The 20,912-nt window shown below is 38.6% G+C and overlaps 1 protein-coding gene across 3 annotated transcripts in view; it reads right to left on the bottom strand.

Annotated features, from left to right (window-relative positions):
• fam168a (family with sequence similarity 168 member A) overlaps nucleotides 1-20,912 on the bottom strand; it is a 93,966-nt gene that overhangs the window by 17,613 nt on the left and 55,441 nt on the right. For all 3 annotated transcript variants that reach the window (XM_041198610.1, XM_041198612.1, XM_041198611.1), the window contains exons 3-5: nucleotides 16,650-16,730; nucleotides 8,732-8,857; nucleotides 3,679-3,821 (exon numbers count right to left, since the gene is read on the bottom strand). In XM_041198610.1, coding sequence (XP_041054544.1) covers nucleotides 3,679-3,821; nucleotides 8,732-8,857; nucleotides 16,650-16,730 — 350 coding nt within the window. The remainder of the gene's footprint in view (nucleotides 1-3,678; nucleotides 3,822-8,731; nucleotides 8,858-16,649; nucleotides 16,731-20,912) is intronic.

The raw sequence follows: 20,912 nt of genomic DNA, 5'->3' as shown, positions 1-20,912 counted from the left end.
AATTCATGACCTCTCATTATTGCTTCCACAGTTCAGCAAGGCAATCGTTTAACCTATTATAACCCATTACTCCTTAACTGTCCCAGCTCTGATGGAGGGAAAAGAAGCCCAAAATTCTTTAATCTCTTTTCACAGCTGTAATCCTTTGGTCCTGGGTAACACATTAATGAACCAGTGCTTTTTATAACATTCTTACAATGAGTGCCTAAAGGGGTACACAATACTCCAGCAACAGCTAGCTGCAATGTTGGCCAATACAGTGTGCCCACAGCTCTCACATTAACCCCAATCCCATTCAAAACCACCATTCCCCCAGGCATGGAAGCTGCTTCTTCTTTTATGTTGTTGATGAAGTTTCCCTTGTCTCAATTGCCTCCATGCTGTCAGATTGCCTAACATTGTTGTGACTGAGTCACAATTACCTTCAGGTGAAGATACTGAACTTGTCATTTTTACCCCACAGAAAACTTAGCACTGAATTCACCCTACTCCCAGGCTAAACTAGTGTATGCAATTGGTATCTTGTTCAACCCGACCTGAGATTTAGAATTCATGCTACCCATTATTAAGACCATTTATCATCTCTCCCACTAAAAAACTTACACGGTGGTCTAGACTGTTCTAATGTTGTTCTTACTTGCCTCCCATCCTTCACAATCAAAATACCAACAGACCCGTCCCAAATGCAAATACACTGGCTCCCAATTTCCTAGTGTGTTCCTTTTTATTGCATCATAGAGTGATTTCAGAACAGGTGGTCATTCAGTCCATTATGTCCAAGTCTCTGCAAAAGTAATTCATCTAATCCTACTGTCCTGCCGTTTCCCCGTAGCCCTGAACTTTTTCACATCAGATAATTCTGTTCCCATTTGAAAGCTCCAATTGAATCTGCCTTCACCTAACTGCCTAACCACTCGTTGCATTAAAAACTTATCTTCATGTCACCGTTGTTTCTTTTTCCATTCATCTAAAATTGATGCCCTCTGGTTCTCAACTCTTCTGCCATAACAGGAACTGTTTCTTCCTATCTACTGTCCAGACCACTCAGGATTTTAAACATCTTTATCAAATTATCTCTTCTCCTTCTCCAAGGAAAACAGTCCCAGCTTTTCCAACCTATCCTCGTGACTGAAGTTCCTCATCACTGGAACCATTCTTGTAAAGCTTTTCTGCACCATCTCCAATCCCCTCTAACCTTTCTAAAGTGTGTTGCTCAGAATTGGACACAATGCTCCCATTGAGGCCAAACCAGTGTTTTATAAAGGTTCATCATAACTTCCTTGCTCTTGTACTCTATGCCCCCATTTATAAAGACCAGGATCCCATATGCTTTATTAATTTCTTTCTCAGCTTAGCCTGCCACATTCAATGATTTGTGCACATATACCTTCAGGCCCCTCTGCTCCTACAACCCCTATAGAATTGTACCCTTTATTTTATATTGCCTCTCATTCTTCCTTCCAAAATAAATCCCTTCACACTTCTTTATATTAAATTTCATCTAACATGTCTGCCCATTCCACCAGTCTTAAAGTTTAACACTATCCTCTTCACAGTTCACAATACTTCCAAGTTTTGTCTCAAGTGCAAATTTTGAAATTGTGTCTTGCAAGCCGAAGTCTAGGTTACTAATATAAATTGACAGAAGTGGTCCTAATACCAACTTCTGGGGAGTCCCGTTGTATAACTTACTTCAGTCCAAAAAACAACCTTTCACCACTACTGTTTCTTGTCACTCAGGCAACTTTGTATCCATGCTGCCACTGTGCCCTTAATTCCATTGGCTTTAACTTGGATAAAGTGCCACTTAACAGGCTTGTCAGCAAATGTCTCTTGGAAGTCTATGTGCACCACATGAACTTCTGTTACCTCAAAAAACTCAATCGAGTTAAACACAATTTGCCTTTAACAAATCAGTGCTGGCCTTCCTTAATTAATCCACATGTGTGTCTAGGTGAGTTAATTTTGCCCCATATTATATTATTAGTTCTAAAAGCTTTTCCACCATTGAGGTTGACTGACTGACCTGTAGTTATTGGACTTAACCTTATGCTCTCTTTTGAATAAGAGTGTAACATATGTATCCAGCCCTCTAGCTTTTAACTCTTTGTGCCAGTCCATAAACTATTGCCCACAATTTTTCCCAGTCTGTCAGATATGGCTCAGTTGGTAGTACTTTTGCCACTGAATCAGAAGATTGTAGGCTTTAAGTCCCATTCCAGGATTTTTAAGCACAAAGCTAGAGACACTCCAGTGCAGTACTAAATGAGTGCTGCACTAACAGAAGCACTGTCTTTTGGATTAGGCATTAAACTGAGGCCCTACCTGACCTTACCCACGAACGTAAAAGATTTCATGGCACTATATCAAAGGGCAGGGGACATTGCCCCACCACCTAGCTCCCAGGCCAATACTTATCCCACAACCAACAGCTTAAAACAGATAATTTGGTCATTATTACACTGCTGCTTGAGGCGCCTTGGGTACAAGTTGGTTGCTGCAATTCCTACATGAGAACAGTGACTACACTTCAAAAGCACATAATTGGCTTAAAGCATTTTTAATATCCTGAAGTCGTGAAAAGTGCACCTCTCTTTCCATCATCTGTGAAATCTCATCCACTATTACTCTCCTGAGCACTCCTCTGGCTGAACTTCTGAGCCTCTTCCTAACCCCACCTCTTGTCCTACCACTAATGCTCTCCATGCCACAATATCTCCACGTTTGAACAAATTTTCAGTCCATCCAGGGTGTCAGTTTTCCTTACAACTATTTGTGAAACACTTCAGGATAAGTTATATAAATGGTGCTATATAAATGCAATTTTACAAATTGAACATTACCTCCTTGCTTCAGTATTAGATGTCCCTTGATACAAAACTAATGCCATGGCACTATTTTGATTTTATTAATAAACACTTGCTATCCAAAAAAACAGTTCCTGGTGACTGAATTGTCACAGCTTTAGTTACATCTCTAGCTCTTAATCAGAAGTCTGTCATATTTGAGGGTGGGGGGTGGGAGGATAGGTGGAAATAAACAAATTAAAAGGTTCTGAGCTGTTATATCCAAGTCGATTTCTGAAACAGTCTTGAAAGCAGAACTGTAACAATTATACAAATACTACACTACAATTACAGTGCAGTTACAGAAACCAAGTTATTTACTTCAACATATGTGCTACATTGAGTTCTGTGCTAGAATGCTGGTGATAGATATGACTTATTTGTAATTAAACTGAGCACAAGATGGACAAAATTAATAACAGCTATACAGTGAAAATTTACAATCATGGTTTTTGTATAGGGTGGATCTGGGAATGCCAGGATGATGTTCAAGAAAACACAAGACAAAGGGAGACTAGAGTGTACAAAGGCCAGATTCCGAGAAACAATGCTCAAGGAATGGCTTGTGTTGAAGGCGGCTACAGATAGAGAACAAAAGCGATAACGAAAGAGTTTGAAGGAGAGAAAACAATGGAATAGAGATAACAAAAGGGAGTAGCAGCTAACAACTCCCAACAATCCGGTCCATTATATAGATACGCATCTTTCAGCACAGCACCTAATACCAACCATTAGTTTAATAGATATGTACATTACTTGCAATCTTATCACAATACATTGCTACATCTATATCAAATGCGGCAATATTTTCACTATTTGTTACAATATCTACCTGGGCATACAGATTCTGCTGTGGATAGGCACTTCTAATGGGATACATGGCAGTCTGGTAAGGGTTTGGAGATGGAGAATATGGGGGAGGTGCACCATTACTCTGAGTGGGTGCTACCTTGTAAGGGGTTCCTCCAGTGTACCCTAAAAAGATAAAAACATCATTAAAATGACTAGAAAGCAATCAATACAAGCATTTTTTGTAACAAACTCTTACTGGCATGGTTTTGAAGTTAAATTTGAATCTTTCAAAGCATTAGCTCAGGTCATATCTTCTCAACTACCACTATCACTGTTCACATTCAAGTAAGAGGATTCCTCTGTTAAAAATCATTAGAATCAAGTAAATAGCAGCATTAGACCCTCAATTTGCATGAAATCAGAAATCAAAAGCTAAACAGTTAATATTTAAAAAGCAACATCCCACAAAACTGAAATAAAAACAAACATGGCAGGAATAAAGAAAGCTTTTATAATTAACTTACGGAAAGCATGCAGTAAAATTTCTACTCATTCTGAAGGATGCTGCCGCACACAACTTTAGCATACTTTAGGCAACTGCTGACGCATCATTTGCTTAGGAAAGATAATGGACCAGAATTTGCTGGTGGGGTGTATCTCACAGCCCAACAGTTTTGGATTTCACCACCCACCCTCAGCTTCAGCTTGAAAAATTTCTGTGCCGCAGATAACTGAAAGTGCAAGTTGATAACAGGGCAACTGGGCTCTTGGTGAAATTTCACACCAGTGTTTTGCCTTAGCCGATGAGACTTAATGTTGGAGAAACAGGAATGACAAGGGGAAAGTAGTGAATCAGAGTCAAATTGGATGGAGAGAAATAGAGAAGAAATAAAGTTTGGATTTAAAGAGAAAAAGTGACAAGGGGAAAATTAAGAAAAAAAATTAATATTTTAAGAATCTCTAGGAGCAATTTACTACCCGCAGAAATGATATTCTATAGTTTCGATAGCTTGCATTCTGGGTTAGAGGTTGAGTGGCATTGCACATATATAAATCTTGTGATTTATTGGGTCCCCATGGCACAAGTACCAGCCCTAACTTTCTGCACTGAGTTCAGTTTGTTTTAACAGTGCAAATGCGGTAAATTCTTGAAACTCATGGCAGGTTGATGACAAGCACCTGTTTTGTTTTTACGTTTTTACTAATGGTGGAGTAGCACAAATCATTCGGTAATTTATGGCTATTTATAATTCACAGGGTATCTATTCCTCACCATAAATTGCAGGGTTATTTATATACCAATAATCCATGTGTATGAAACTGGCCTTTATTATCCCAGCAAATTCTGGGCCAATATGGTAACCCAAGTTCAGAACCTCAGATTGTGTAATCAAGACACAAATGAGGTATGGCTCATAGGTATTGCTGTCACAAGAATTGCTTGTTTAAAGTACAATCTAGAATTTAGTAAAGTTTGTCATAAGATGAGAACTAGCTATGGCAAATTCAGTTCAAAATGTAGATTTTTAAAAAAATGTAAATTTGGATTACTACTTAATCCCACACTTATTCTAGTTTTATTCTATGCATTTTATGGCTGGAATAATTTTAACACTGGATATTTTACATTACAGTTTAATACATGTGTTTTACTATGAATCCTACATGTTGGATAAACTTGTATGTGTACTTTACACAAGATAATTCTACATTTAATTATATAGCCATAGTTTTAAATCTATATTATATCTTCATGATAAAGGTCTGCAATATTCTTTAATGACAAACATCTCAAACTACTTACTGTGTTGCAAAATAAAAATGTTCAAAAAAGTTTACACAAAAAGTATACAGAACATCTACATTTCAAAAGCAACAGGATGCAGGCTCAAGGTGAGTAATGCATCTGTCATAGGTGGCAATGATTAAAGTTCACATTTCTCCTCCCCCCAACCCCCCCCAGGAAAAAAGGGAAAATTGCATTGATCAGTGGTTGATTACAAAGCTGTATTAGTAGATGCCTGAAAAGCAGACCAACTGACTACCACTGCTCGGGATTGCGGCCTGAGGAAACCTGAAGAGAGAAAAATAATAGTGGAGAACAACAACAGGGGCAAACAGAGACCCTTGGTTACAAGCACATCTCTAAATGAAATATCACTAAGGATGTAGCAATTTGAATCCAAGGTCCTTGCCCCAACTCCAAGCAAAGGTGGGGGGAACAAAATAACACCCTTCCAAGGAAAAACTGCCAAATGTAGATACGCGGTTGGATCTTTCAACCATAAAAACCCGCAAAAATGATTTGTATAGTAGCTCTAATTCTGGCTAATTACTGTTATGTTGAAAGGAGTGTTGCTCCCATTGGCTGCAGAAAGTGATTTGGCACCTAGACCAAAGTTTCACAGTGCTGTGAGGCCAAACAAAGTCCTTCGAAAAACTAAGATTGGCATCCAGAACTAGGAAGGTTGTTAGTTACAATTCAACCCAACAATTATCTGAAGACTGGCAAACTGACCCAAGTTATCTGAGCATGATTTTCTCTGGCTGTGAAATCCTGCATTAGAAATTACCACGACATTACAGGTGACTGGGAAAACTGTACTCACTCTTACGAGATAGGTTCTTTTTCATCCCATTCTCAGAAACCAGGTTATTGCAGTTTTAAACTATCTCCTATTATTGCATCTCAGCAATTAAGAGCCCTAGATCGATACACCAGGAACTTTCCTCATTTCTACTAGTTAAAAATTACCAGGTCCAAGCTTTATCTTAATTTTTCCTAAGTGCACTGAAACTTAGAAGTTCCTGCAATGTCCATTTATACACTTTAAATTATGTTCTACAAAATTTTAATGTTTCAGTTCATACCACAATAAATCTGCTTGAATACAATCTTTTTTGTCTTGGGGTGACACTTAGGAGCATTGCACCCAGTACATAACTTATATGCCGGGGTCAATGTGATTATACTCCACTGGCCGAATATAATTCAGCAACTAGTCTATCTGCTAAATTACATTTAAAATACCCAGTCTCTCTCGCATGCACACACACATTCACACCCCAACTAACTAGGTAATGCAAATCACCTTGCCTCTTAAAAAGGACTTACCTGCTTCATGTAGAGAAATTGGACGTGGCCAGCCTTTTGGAAAAAGTCATGCGTACAGTACAACCTGTCCACAAATATAATCTACAATCATTTTAAAATATTTGGCCCTGCCCAATTTTCATTATATTAGGGAAAATGGAATTTAGGTCAACACAATATAAATTGCTTTCTCCAGCTAGGTATTCCGAAAGAAATTAGAAAAATAGAGACCCTTCAATCTGGAAGCTATGAATATTTCCAAAATAAAAGTAAAGGCTCTCCACAAATAATAGGGAGAACACTCCTCCAATGGCAGCTCCGATGTGTCCTGACATTGAGGAGTTCCTGTGGACTGTTCACCCACTAAGTTCAGTGGATCAGTACACAGTTTGAGAGAAATTTGGAGCAGTCTTTGAGGTAGGGTGGACAGGGATGGGAAAGGGAAAGGGGAGACATACAGGGAAGAAGCAGATTAAGAATACAAATATTTCCTAACAAGCAAGAATTTAATATCCAAGTAGAGGAAAGACATTATAATGAAAATACTACTATAATCCTTACTTTGGAAGATATGCAGTCCCATTTCCAGTCACTAATGTTGCCAAAATATAAAATCAGGTTCAATTTCTTGCACTTTACTTTGGGGTTAATCACATTTTAGTAATAATTGCATAAAGTTACAAATATTGAACTGGACAGCAGCTTCTTCCCTTTATTAAGGACTCAAGATGTGAACTGATTTGTGATTTTATTTTAAATTCACAACTGTGTTGGTACTGCACAACAATTCCCTCTTCTTACTGGCGCTTCTCTCTCATACATTGGTGAAAAGAACAAATCCTGAGATCGTGGGCAAATAGAAAATTAGGCTCGAAGGGCAAATTTGGCTGTGGACTCCAGCACATTGGAGCACAACAGTAAACAAATACTCTACCAGTTTAAATAGAACAAGGTGCTTTTTTGGTCAGATAAGACTGGAAGTTACGATTATGAAAGTTAACAGAGTAAATCATAGTAAGTTACGCTCTTCATCAAATCAGGTAACAGTCTACAAGTCTATAGAACAGCATGAGATTTTTTTAAAAAATCAATTGTGGACTTTGGTGCTATATGTTCTGCCAGAGCTGCAGTACTTTTCTGGAGACGACTCAATTCAAAACCCCATATAAATAAGACTTCTCTACAATTAATACTGTAATATTAAAGAGATTTTATTTTGCTTAATATATTTCCAGTAAACTAAATGCAAAGCTTTAATGCAAAATACAAAAATCTAAGTTTGGCAAAGTATATAACTTATGCAATGGATTTTGAGTTTGCTCTACCCCAGGTTTACTTCAGAAAGCAAGGACTGTATTTACAGTTAGGCACATAGCAGCACAGAAAGTAGTTTGAGATTCTTAGTCATTTCTGTTCTCAAGATTGTATTTATACATAAGTTTTCTACTAGATAAATTACCATCTCTAACATGTGCAGAAGAGACATGGCCCAACTAAGGTTAGGCAAGATTTTCACAATAATTTTAGAGAGCTTGTAGGGAGGCAGGCTTACTTATCCTATGGTTTTTACTAGTACCTTTTTTAATGTTGCCTGCTCTCACACCTCCTTAAGTATTGCACAAACTAAAATGGATTTTGCTCTAGCCTCTATTCTCTAATGATCAAGTTTAATTTATTTTGAAATACAGAAAAAAGTGGTCAAATTACTATCAATTTGACAATTCTATTATTTCAGCATCCAATTTATTACTTGTGCACCCTAACATCATACTTACTATACACAATTAACTGCTTTCTGCTTTAAAATAGGCAGACATCTTGCTTTTCCCAACCAAATTTAAGATTTTTTTTTAAGTGGTTTCAGAAGACACTTCTCAAGTTTTCCGTTGAAGTAATTGACCCATTGTCCCCCAAGACTCTTCTGCACATTACACAATACAAAATAAATCAGTTCTATCAAGTTCTAAAGTATAAAAAGGGAAAAATGAGTTTTATTTACTGAATGATGCAGAAGAAGCTTGGAAAGTTCTGCTCTCAGTGCCAGCATCGACTGGGAGATCATAAGTACCCTCGGAGGCACCAGAAGTTGATGTCTGTGGCCAGCTCTGCCTCATCATGAATAAAGCTTGCAGAGAAACAGAAAATGGTGTTACAAAACAAAATTGGTCTCAACATTTTTAAACAGTGCAATGATTCATGACACCTCAGCATTTTGAAGACTTAGATTACCTGCCCCCGCAATCAATTCTGGTAAGAGTTCATCAGTGCTGTTATCTTCTTCTTTACAGCCTTGTGTCATGAAGTCATTCTTATTACTATTTTCCAAAAGCTCTCAAGAAAACAGTCCCATTGAAAAGGTGCAGTATAAACACACAACTATGGAGAAAAGAGAGCACTTGCAAGGCAGTTTCCATATTTCTCCTAAATAGTATGAGAACATAGCATACATCTGAATGCATGCAAATTATCTCTGCTTTCAGCGAAACAACTTCTCAGTTTTATTAGTCAATCAAGCGAGCAAATAAAGTTCAATAGCTACAAGAAATTTGCATTCAATCTTTTTTTAAATTTGCACAAAATGTTAGTAAAGACTAAAAAGGCTTCAGTTATCACCAGTTAGCAGTCTTAATTTCCTCAAGCACTCACTCAGGTAATATTTAAAATGCTGAGTAGAAAATGGCTTTGTACCAAGAAAAACGAATATGTTCTGCACATAGATTTAGAAGCACTGGGTCAGCTAGGTTGGCTAGTTGGCACCTGCACATTCCTGGTTTTATTTCCCAGATCTTCTGGTTTCCAGATAGTTGGGAGACTGCACGTACCCCCAGAGATGCAGTATGGCTTTGTACCAAGTTCTGCGCGTGGATTCAGAAGCACTGGGTCAGCTGGATTGTCTGGCGACCTGAATATCTAGCCAGATGCCGATTACCCTCCCTGACCCCATCATGACTCACTCCTGACCCTACTAGCCTCCAAAGTGACAACCCCTCCCAACCCAACTACACCACGACCTAGCTTCCACCTTATCCCCTCACCTATTAACCTTATCCACCCTACCCCCTTACACACTTACCTTCTCTCCATAGCTTTTCAAGGCAGTTTTGGGACATTTCAACTAATTTGCCAAAACGTGGCAGCTAGTGCTGCAAAAAAAAAAGGGGGCATGGCTTATCTTCCCCAATGTTCCAGCGCTACGATGAAGCTCTTTGAGGGACTGTGCTCCACGTTTCTGGAGAATCCAGGATAAGAAATCCTGGCCAGAAAATTGGAGATCCGTCATGGCAGAAAAAAAATAAGAGCTGAATAGCAATCAGATAATGATTGCTGCTCCTTGGAAGATTTGGGTCTATACTTCTTCCTTCTCCTGAATTTTTTTAGCATCTAAGTTTCCTGTGAATTTTTTTCCATGATCAGTTGATGAATACATTTTTTTTATTTATATGGGGATGCAGTTTGGTCAGAGGTAGGTTAAAGCAGTGTCCATGGCATTGCCACCTCTCCCCATCTCAAATTTCATTCAACCCCACAACCCCCCCCAAGATATCTACACTTCTCTAATTCTGGCCTCTTGTATATTCCCAACCATTACGGCTCCACAATTGATGGCCATGCTTTCGGTTGCCTTGGCCAATTCCCTCCCTAAACTTCTCCAACTCACCTCTCTCCTTTAATACACTTAAAGTTTGCCTCTTTGACCAAGCTTTTGGTCATCTCACCTAATGTCTCCTTATGCGGCTTGGTGTTATACCTTATTTTATAATGTGCCTGTGGAGCGTCTTGGCACATTTTGTTGTGTTAAAGTGTTTACAGCACTAGCTGTCATATTTGGTAACTTATAAGTTGCTGCTGTTGAAAGAGTCGTCCTGCATGATCAGGAACCAATGTAGGCCAGTGAGCATCGGGGTGATAGGCAAATGGGACTTGGTGCAAGTTAAGACATAGGTATTAGAGCTTTGGATCACTAAGTTTATGGAGTGCAGAGTGTGAGGCCTCAGCCAGTCGAGAGGTAACAAAGGCATGAATCAGGGTTTCAGCAGCAGATGAACTGAGACAGGACCAAATTTGGGCAACGACAAGGAGCCAGAAATAGATGGTCTTCATAGTGATGCAAATGTGCAGTGGGAAGCTCATCGCAGTCAAGAATGCCACCAAGGTTTCAAACAGATTGGTTTAATCTCAGACTGTTGCCAGGAAGACAGATGGATTCAGTACTTAAGGAACAGAGTCTGGAGTGGGGATTGAAAGCAATGGTTTTGATTTTGCTAATATTTAACTGGAAGGAATTTCTGCTTATTTAATAGTGGATGTCACAAGTAATTGATAATTTAGCAACAGTGGAAGATTTCAGAGGTGGTGATGGGCTAGAGCTAGGTGTCATGAGTGTACATGTGAAAACTAACTGTGCTCTTGGATGAGGTTCCCATACACAGGAAATAGGAGGGGGCTGACAATAGACCCCATAGGGATACCAGAGGTAATGGTGCAGCAGCAGGAAGAGAAGCCTTTGCAAGACGTGCTCTGGGTGCGACACTTTAAAGACATACAGGCAACTGGTTTTTCAATAGAATGTTTTATTCTCCAACTAACGTTTCTTACATTACAACAATGATTTCACTTTGAAATTACTCCAATAGCTGTAAAGTGCTTTGGTCCCAAGGTTAAAAATTTGAATAAATACAAGTTTTTCCTTTTTAACTAAACATGGTTAGGCAATCCATTTCAGATTTGTGCCAATCCTACCAAAAGCACATAAATGTGATAACAGCATGGTTCATACCTTCCCTTTCTCCATACTACTGTAGGTCAAAGCTGAGGTTACTAATTCATTATATGGATGCACACAAAGGAGAATGGGAGCTCTGCCACTCTCTGGTAGAGTAAATATCAATGGGCAATTAAGCTTAAATTATTAAAATACTTTTCTACAAGATTTCTTTTGAAGAATGTACCTAGTCAAGAAAAAGTATTAATGCTGGGCACTCAATGTCCGTATCAAACACCAAGAGTCAACTATCAACTGATTAGAGGCAGTGCATTAGTGAAGCATTCCTTGGTTATGACTACCCAAATTCTTATAGCCACACAGCTGGAGGTGGTTCTATCCTATTAATCTGGGTTGTATTCAAACACATAACAGAGGTGAAAGGACAAAACTTACTGCACCATTAGAACAAAAGTAATGGTTTCTTCAAGCATCATATTTAAAAACAAACTATTTGGATGCCAGTACAATTTTGATTATGTAATCCTTTGTCTCTCTAACCCGTTCATGGACCTGGAAGTGATTTTGTGTCATGTGGCTTTTGATTATTTAAGTTTATTAGCATCACTTCTTTATGTTTGTTTCTTTTACTGAAACTCAAGATAAATACACCTTTGTACATTACCAAATGAAAAAGTCAGACACTGATAGTTACTTACATATACTTTCCCCCAGCAATTGAGTTTAGTTTCACAATCAACACTGTGGCTCTATTGTCCAGTTTATAAAAGCACATATGAGAATATTAACAATTTAAAGAAACTGAATCAAGTCCACAAGGACACTGAATATGCTTGGATTTAGTGCGGCTTCTCAGAACACCAGAAATCGTGCAACCAAGGCTGCAACAAGATCTACCTTTAGTAGCCACAAGAAAATGCATACAGCATGCTGTGAAGCTCACAATGCATCTTTAATGCTATGCCTGTACATGAAGCCCAATTACCACAAATCTATTCTGCAGGAAGGCATCTAACACTGATGTAACCCTATAATACCATCATAAAATTACACACGGATCTTTCTATAGAAAAGGAAAACAGTAGCTTGGGGGTGCAGGAGGCCAGGACCTTCAAAAACAGCGTTCAAATTACTGGTAGATATCTATAAAATAGAAAATACTTTTGTGCATCTATGTACTATCAAGAATTTTCATTTTATGCTGGGGAAATCAACACTTAACAGAGTTGCTGGGTTTGACAATGTCAATAATCAATGGCTCTATTTAAGAGTATGAAGTTAGGAGGCAGATTTGCATTAACGTTTTAAATCCAATAATGCAACCTGGGTTGATATTGCAGCATTGTGTTGCATTTGAGGTCAGGTGAGGAAAAAAGTTTTGCTTCCTAAATATTCAGGACTGTGGTAGAGACCAAGAAATGAGAACGAAGAACAATGATGCATTTCTTAAAGCCAAAGCATCAAGTAGTTTGACAAAATGAACAGCAAAGCATGCACACAAGCCTGACAGCAAATGACATTTAATAGTGTTTCAAATTCTCTGAAATCATCCCACAAGATTTCTCTTGTTCTTTTTCCTTTGTTTTGTGACTTTTTTTTTCCCTGGAGGTTGCTGTCAGCTACTAGTAACAACAGGTTAGAGCCATAGGTTCTAATGGTGAACAAATGGAACTTAAGTTCCAACAGAATTTATAAATCATTTAAATTTGCATTTAACTTACCTATTTGGGACAGATTAATTACTAACTGATGATTCTCTATTTTAAAAACAGCTTTCTCCAACTACGGAGATAATAGCCAAGCTGTTTAGGTGCTATGGATTTCATGAACAGAGTGTGCTGTAGCTGTACTGCTAATTTTAGTCCAGGTTTCCAGATCTGTACCTTCCAGATAATTTCCTTCAATATCTTTACTGATCATAAAACCATGAGATTGAAAGTGAAGTTTATGCTGAATGCCATTTAAAGCAACAGTTATTCTCTATTAATAAATGGCTCATAACAGAGTCCTCTTACCTTAGTTATAACAACAGATTGGGGTGTGGTACTTGTCACAACTACCTTTCTGCAGACAAGTCATTAAACAGTGGCCAGTGGATGGAACTATTCAAAAGTGTGCTCTCTTGGCTTCCTAGCCAATATTCCTTCCTCAACCAGTATCAATAAAGATCAACCTGTTATTCATCTCAACATATGTGGAACCAAAATGCACAAAAAATGATGATTGCGCTTGCATGAAATAGTCACTGCACTTCAAAAGGTGGCTGTACATGAAGCACGATGAGGCATTTGAGAAACACAAAATGCAATTTTTTTTCTGTCTCTTGACACTCAAGCCTTTTTAGTTCCATATGGAAATCAATACAGTAAGGGGTGGGGGACAAACCAGTCGTCTCGATTATCATGGGTGCTGAGAGGATGTTTTCCCTTGTGGAAGAAACTAGAACTAGGGGACATATTTTAAAATAAGTGGCTTCCTATTTAAGGCACAGATGAGGAGAAATCTTTTCTCTGAGGGTCGTTAGTCTGTAGAATGCTCTTCCCCAGTGAGCAGTGAAGGCAGGGTCATTGAATATGTTTAAAGCTGTGAGATAGATTCTTGATAAACAAGGAAGTCAAAGATTAAAGGGGGTAGACAGGGAAGCAGAGTTGAGGCCAGAATCAGGTCAGCCATGATCTTATCAAATGGCAGAGCAGACTCGAGGGGCTGAATGTTCTAATCCTACTCCTAATTTGTCTGCATCTTTAGTTCAGAATATTGCTATCAATTTTAAACAAAATGCTTAATAAATATGAGCTTTGCCCCCCCCCCCCCCACCAAATCCAGGAGATCCTTCAAAAATCTGGGCATAACCTTGGTGGCAGATAGCTTATAGACACATCTATATTTAATGCAGGAGATTCCAACTCAGATTCCCAGGTACCCTCAAAACTATATGCCTTATGGAAATCCAGAGTTAACAAGGTTGAAATTTCATGGACTATGGTTAGTATTCTCTGTTTGCCATGATGGAAGCTTTTTGAAAAAATGTTTGAAAAATATCCCCACCAGTAACAAATGAACCATTCTAGTGAAATATTTTTAAAATTTTGCTTTCATCATTCTTCCTTAATAAAAGCTCACCTGGTATTTACATTTGATCTTTTTTAAAATGAACAAAATTAAATATATTTTTGAAATGTTCCCATGGGGAGCCTCTTACAAATATTGGCACATGAAGGCACTTTTTCCTAAAACACACACAGACAATATTTGAAGCTCAAAATGAAGGAAGAGCTAGCACTGCAAATAGCTTGCAAGAAAAAGCTTGTATTTATACATCGCTTTTCACAACCACTGGGCAGCTCAAAGCACTTCAGAACCAATTAAGTGCTTTTGAAGTGTATTCATTGCTGTAATGTAGGGAAGGAACACTGCAATGAACCTACACACAGCGAATTCCCACAAACAGCAATGTGACAGTGACCAGTTACTGTGTTTTTTGTGATGCTGATTCAGGAATAAATATTGGCCAAGACACTGGGGATAACTCCCCTGCTCTTCTTCAAAATAGTGTTATGAGATCTTTTACATCCTTCCATGCAGTTATATGGGGCCTCAGTTTAACCTCTCATCCAGAGCTCAGTCCATTGCTCCTTCAGTACTGTGCTGGAGTGTCAGCCTCGACTTTTGTGCTGAAGCCCACCAGCTGGACTTAAAGCCAGAACTTTGTGACTCAGAGGCAAGAGCGCTGCCAACAGAACCATGACTGACACTCACTTTATTAATAACAAAGGCAATGTGTTTACAGTAATAATCTGTCTGACCAATATCACATTATGATTTTGTGAAATCCCTGAGAACTCCGCCCAAATCCCAGAAATTTCCCTGGTTTTCAAACAGATGGGGAAATTAAACCATGAGAAGAACATGTGAGACACTGAAGCTTAGGTTTCCATTAACATAAACATTTTCTGCTAGAAATACAGCATCAATTGGTATTGGATGAAATGAGATTTAACTCCCAAAAACTAATAAGGGAGACTGAGGTTAAGGGTTACAAAATAAGCAGTGAGCAATTCCTTTGACATTCAATTATATGTAGTAATAGAAGAAGGGTTCTTTCATTACCAAGTATTTCTCACATCTAAACTATAAAAAGTAGATGATGTTATAGTTGAACAACTACAGGTATCATCTTATTGTTTGGAGAATGGAAATATTAGTTTGCCTTTTTAAATAAACAATTGCTGTACTCTTAAGATAAAAGCAACATACTGTGGATGGTGGGAATCTGAAATAACAGCAGAAAATGCTGGAAAAACTCAGCAGCCCTGACAGCATCTGTGGAGAGAAACAGTTAATATTTCAAGTCCAATATGACTTATTCAGAACTAAAAAGTAGAAATGTGATGGAGTTTATGCTGTTGGGAGTGGGGGGGGGGAGCAGGATAGAAGGTCAGCGATAGGTGGGATCTAAGGAGTGACTGACAGGTATCACGGACACAAGACAAAGGGAGTGTTAATGGTAGCAGTGAAGACTAAAGAAGGTACTGATAGTGGCATAAAAGTAAGAAAGCAAATGTGTTATTAGCTAGTGACATAAAGGTAAGAAAGCAGCATCTGTTTCTCTCTCCACAGGTGCGTCAGAGCTGAGTATTTCCAGCATCTTCTGTTTTTGTTGCTGTATTCTCTAAATGGACCAAAAAACTCCAATGAATCTGAAAGATTGATATAGTCCATGTTTGCTGTAATTCCATGAGGATTTTATTTCTGCAGGGAAACAAATGCTTGTTCCTCTTCCCTCAATTTTACTATGGGATTCCTTCATCCCCTACCACCCCCGAATTTCGGTCAGTTTCCTATTCAATAAATTCAACTTACTGGTTGCAATTAAAGTGTGTGTGTGTGGCAGTGGGTGGGTGGTGGGGGGGGGGGGGGGGGGGGGGGGGGGGGGGGGGGGGGGGGGGAGAGAGAGAGAGAGAGAGAGAGAGAGAGAGAGAGAGAGAGAGAGAGAGAGAGAGAGAGAGAGAGAGAGAGAGGAGGAGGAGGAGGAAAGAGATCAAAATGTCAATTTCTGTCCAACAGAAAATAGTTGCATGCTCTAGAAGCAGTAAGAAATTGTGTAATCTATTACCTGGATGACAATGCAAAAGGATCAGTTTTGATTAATTTAAAATACATCAAGTGTGGATTAAAAATTTAAAAAGCTTACCTGGAGGGTATCCAGGACTGCCACTAGCATACATGTTAGCAGTATAGGCAGGAGCAGTTGTCGGGTAACCTGCAGGATAACCTGGAAAGGAATTAAAGACAGAATAGATGAATGCCAACTAACAGTGAACTCAATCAAAATGACCAAGGAGGAAAGCTTTTAAAATCAAGAACTATCTAGCACTTAAGCATGTATTAAGTTACCCTCCACCAGAAAAAAAAGATTTCCAGTGTTCTCCCATTCTATTTCATCATTTTTACGTGCATGTTTTATTGGCAACATGCATGTAGTATTTCTGCTAGCAGCACCTATTGTAAAAGGGAGGAAATGCCATGCCCTATAGAGTGTATTAACTTTCTTGGATCCCAAATTTGCTAGAGGTGCAAGTACAAATGCACGCCTCCTGCTATTTCGCCCAAATTAGGGCTGATGACAAAATGCAAAAGATAAATGGTGGAAGTGACTCACGCAAGTCACAACTTTGCTTGAGCCTTGTGACCACACTGCCATTCAATACAATCATGGTTGATCTTAGGTCTCTACTCCATTTTTCCACCTGCTCCCTATATCCCTCAAATTCCGAGAGATCAAATATTTATCTAGCTTTAGAATCATCAAATGGAGACAGCACAGGAGTCCCATCATTCAGGATTGAGCTTATTAGGCAAAGTACAGACCATACTCCATCAGCCCACACTCGCAAAACTCAAAACAAAACATCTACTATTAGATGTGACTCTGTGATAGAGCAGAGCTTACTGAACAATCCTGAGCACGCTAATAGGTTTATGAATGACCAATTTAAGATAATCAGTCGAGCTCGTAACGTGGCTTATTTACACTTGCCAGAAGTGACATACATTCATACACAAAAACCCATTCTCTGCAAACAAAAGGAATATGTTCAAGCCTTATGTCCCTTCCAGGAGACAAATATATATATAAATACATACATACACACACACACATACACACTTCATAAATTTTTTTTTCTATTTTTCAAAATGAACAACTGCTGGGCTGATAAAATGCCTGCTGATCACATGCTGGTTTCTGGAAGTTTCTGAGCAGTTGGAAAGTGAACAAAGGCTAACACAACAAGTCCCCTGGAATGTAACACGCCTGGCATTTTATAAGCCATTCCAGCGAAGCCGACACAAAGGACAGTAGACATTATGACTGCACCAGCCAGCTATGGACAAAGGTAAAGCTATTTATGACTCCTAATCTTCAAAGCTTTGCCAATGGCCCCACTGTTACCTGCTCCAAAACACAATGTGGTTTCAACCAGGGGCTTTGTTAACTGAATAGCTCAACCTGAAGCCACCCTGTCACATAACCGAGACTTGAGCTGTCTAAATTCCTTTAATTATACAGCTTTTGAATTTTATCTTCGAGTTGTGCTTTAACCTCCGAAGAGAACCGGACTCCAGGCTAGCAGCCTGCCTTTGTCCTCCATCGCTCTCCAAGTCTGATTTCCAGAAAGAACCCTGTATTTTACCTACAGAGTGAACTAATACCTAGGATACAAGAATTTTTTGCTGCACTTTCAATTGACTGAACCTGCAACTGAGATCCAAGGACAAAGACCAGGAATTCTGCCAGACAAAGCTACCTCAAAGAACTTTCCTTCGATATTGATTTGGGACTTTGGTCTCATGTAAAACCATAATTCTTATTTTCATCGTAATCTTTGTCCTGAACCCCTTTCTTTCCTTTATCCCTCTTTTATTGTATGAATGCAAAAAGGGGCAGATGTTGCGAAACCCCTTCCAGTGTTTTGTGTGTAAAATAAACTACCCCTCCTATTTTACCTTATCTCGAGTTTGCTGTGGGGTTATTAATAGACGATTGGATCACTCCGAAACGAAAGGGTTGGGGAAAATACGCCACCACTTATAAAGGGGGAAATCAAAAATCAAAAACACCTTTCTGTTTACTGACCAGTAATGAGCGGCGAAATCAGGGCTGATTAAATTAACCCCTGTCCTGACCATAACACTTACGCCTTTTCTGAATTACCCAGGACCTTGGGGAACCTACAGCTCATCATTACTTTCTCTATCGCAACAGCTCAGCGAGAGTCAACTTGCCAACCAATCAGCGCCTTTTTCTCATGCAATATAAATTGCTGCGATTGTTTGAAAATTGGCATTATTGCGTTTGTCCTGATAAGTTTAAGATGAAAAGCTTTAGCATGTCTCTCTTTTCAGCAATTTGCAATTTCAGTACTACCAAGTGACTAATTCAACTATTTAATTCTATTTAAATCAGTAACTTGAAGACTATTACAGAATTCTCAAAACACAGGAACAAGTAGGCCTTCTAAACTTATTCTGCCTTTCTACTGCATCATGGTTGATCAGTGCATATCCTTGTCTTACAAACATCTATCCAAATCATTCATTAAAATTCCAATCGATCCTGCTGTTGTGAAAGGGGTGGGGAGGAGGAGGAAGATATTTCTAGTACCCTTTGTGAAAAAGGTGCTTCCTAATTTTACTTTTAAATGGAATGGATTTCACACAAAAATACAATTTGCACCTGATTTATACATCACAAAATTTTGTAGGCTGGTGTATTTTGCTGTGTGAAATGAAAAAAATGCCAGGAATATAACCTACCATACATAATCTGCCTGAGTACTACCTCTATTTCAGTGCTCATAACAGTTTAACCAAGTCTTCCCTAGTGCATTTGCTTATCAAGCCCAATTTAACTCAAGACTTAACCCCTTGTAAATGTATAATCTGCACTATACATTAACAACTTAAATGTGCTTAGATTTGGCTCACTGCCCATGGACAGTACTCTCAACTGAAATCTCAAACTTTAGTTACTAAAAATGAACCTTACTAGTGAGCTTAAGATATTAAAATACCAAGTAAATAGTTGACTGCAATTCACTGAATTACTGTTTGAATACAATAAATTTTTAAAAACCTGGAAATTGCCCTGAAACAATTGAAATGAGTTGTGCACCTATGTAATGTTATCTAAATTACCTGATTATTTCAACCACCTACTGTGCCTTTGATATGTTTGATTTGGTCTGTTTCCTTGGTTGACCCAATCTTCTAGACTTCCTAGGCTATTATTTTTCAGATCAACTGGTTCCATCTTCATTCATGGAGGACTACATCATGTCCAACTACCCTCCTGCTATCAAGCACCATAGGCTGAATTCACCTTAAGCTTGTCACCTAGGCTTAGCTTTTAGCACTCTCACCTTCGAATTTTCAAAACATAAGCTAAGTTGATTCTCAGTTTGGTACCAAGGGAGCAATGTACCATTGGTGTCATTGCCCTTCAACAAGGCTTCATCTCTCTGTTCAGATGGATATCAAAATATCCAATGGCACTATTCCAAGAGTGAGGAGACCTTTCAGTGTTTTGGTCAACATTCCTTTCACAATCAACACAAAAAAAAGCCAGTCTGTCTCATTGTTGTTTGTGGGGCCATAATATGTGCAATTGGTTGCTTTATTTAAGAGTGGCTGCACTTCAAAATTAACCAATTGAATGTGAGACTGCTGAGAATGTGACAGCATCAATAACTGCAAGCTTTTTTTAAAAAAAAGTGCATCTTCCATTTTCTCAAGCCACATTAAATAACTTTGAGCTCCTCTAAGTGAAAGAATCTTGCGTCGTTCACTGACTGCTGCACCCATCCTATTCTAGATCCTTTTTAATCATCTGTACTGCTCCAGTTCTTATTCTGGCACAAAAAAGTTAAAAAAAAATCTACTCAAGGCACTATTCCCATTTCTATCTGCTCCTTGCTAAAAATACAAAATCTTTCAATCTGAATTGTTTTAGTTTATCCTTGCTTCATTCAGGGTTCCTCCTCCAGACCTTTATCCAAAGCAGGACTCTCTCCCATGCATAGAAGCCTGACTTTCATACTGAATTCCTTAAGCATAGAGTTATGCTGGTAGCTTTCAAAATTGTTTGCAGCTACATGTTACATCATCAGTTATTATGCCTGACCTTGCATTCACAGAGACTATGGATTCCTGTCGTTAACAGTTGTTGGTACTGTACTGTGAAGTTCATTTGTATTGCATAGAAGTTTTAGATATCGAAGACTAAACTAACATTTAAATTTCTGCATTCCCCTCTCAATGATACTTTAAGACATAAATACGATTTTTGTTAAATTCAGCTTGTGTATAATGCACACAGAATGTTCATATGTAAAATTAAAATCCAGTACACTACGCTCAGGTGGGGATGATCGAAATTCAATGCAACCAAGACAAG

Source organism: Carcharodon carcharias, chromosome 11 (genome assembly GCF_017639515.1).
Source record: "Carcharodon carcharias isolate sCarCar2 chromosome 11, sCarCar2.pri, whole genome shotgun sequence".
NCBI lineage: Eukaryota > Metazoa > Chordata > Chondrichthyes > Lamniformes > Lamnidae > Carcharodon > Carcharodon carcharias.
This window is presented reverse-complemented; position numbering and strand designations above follow the sequence as displayed.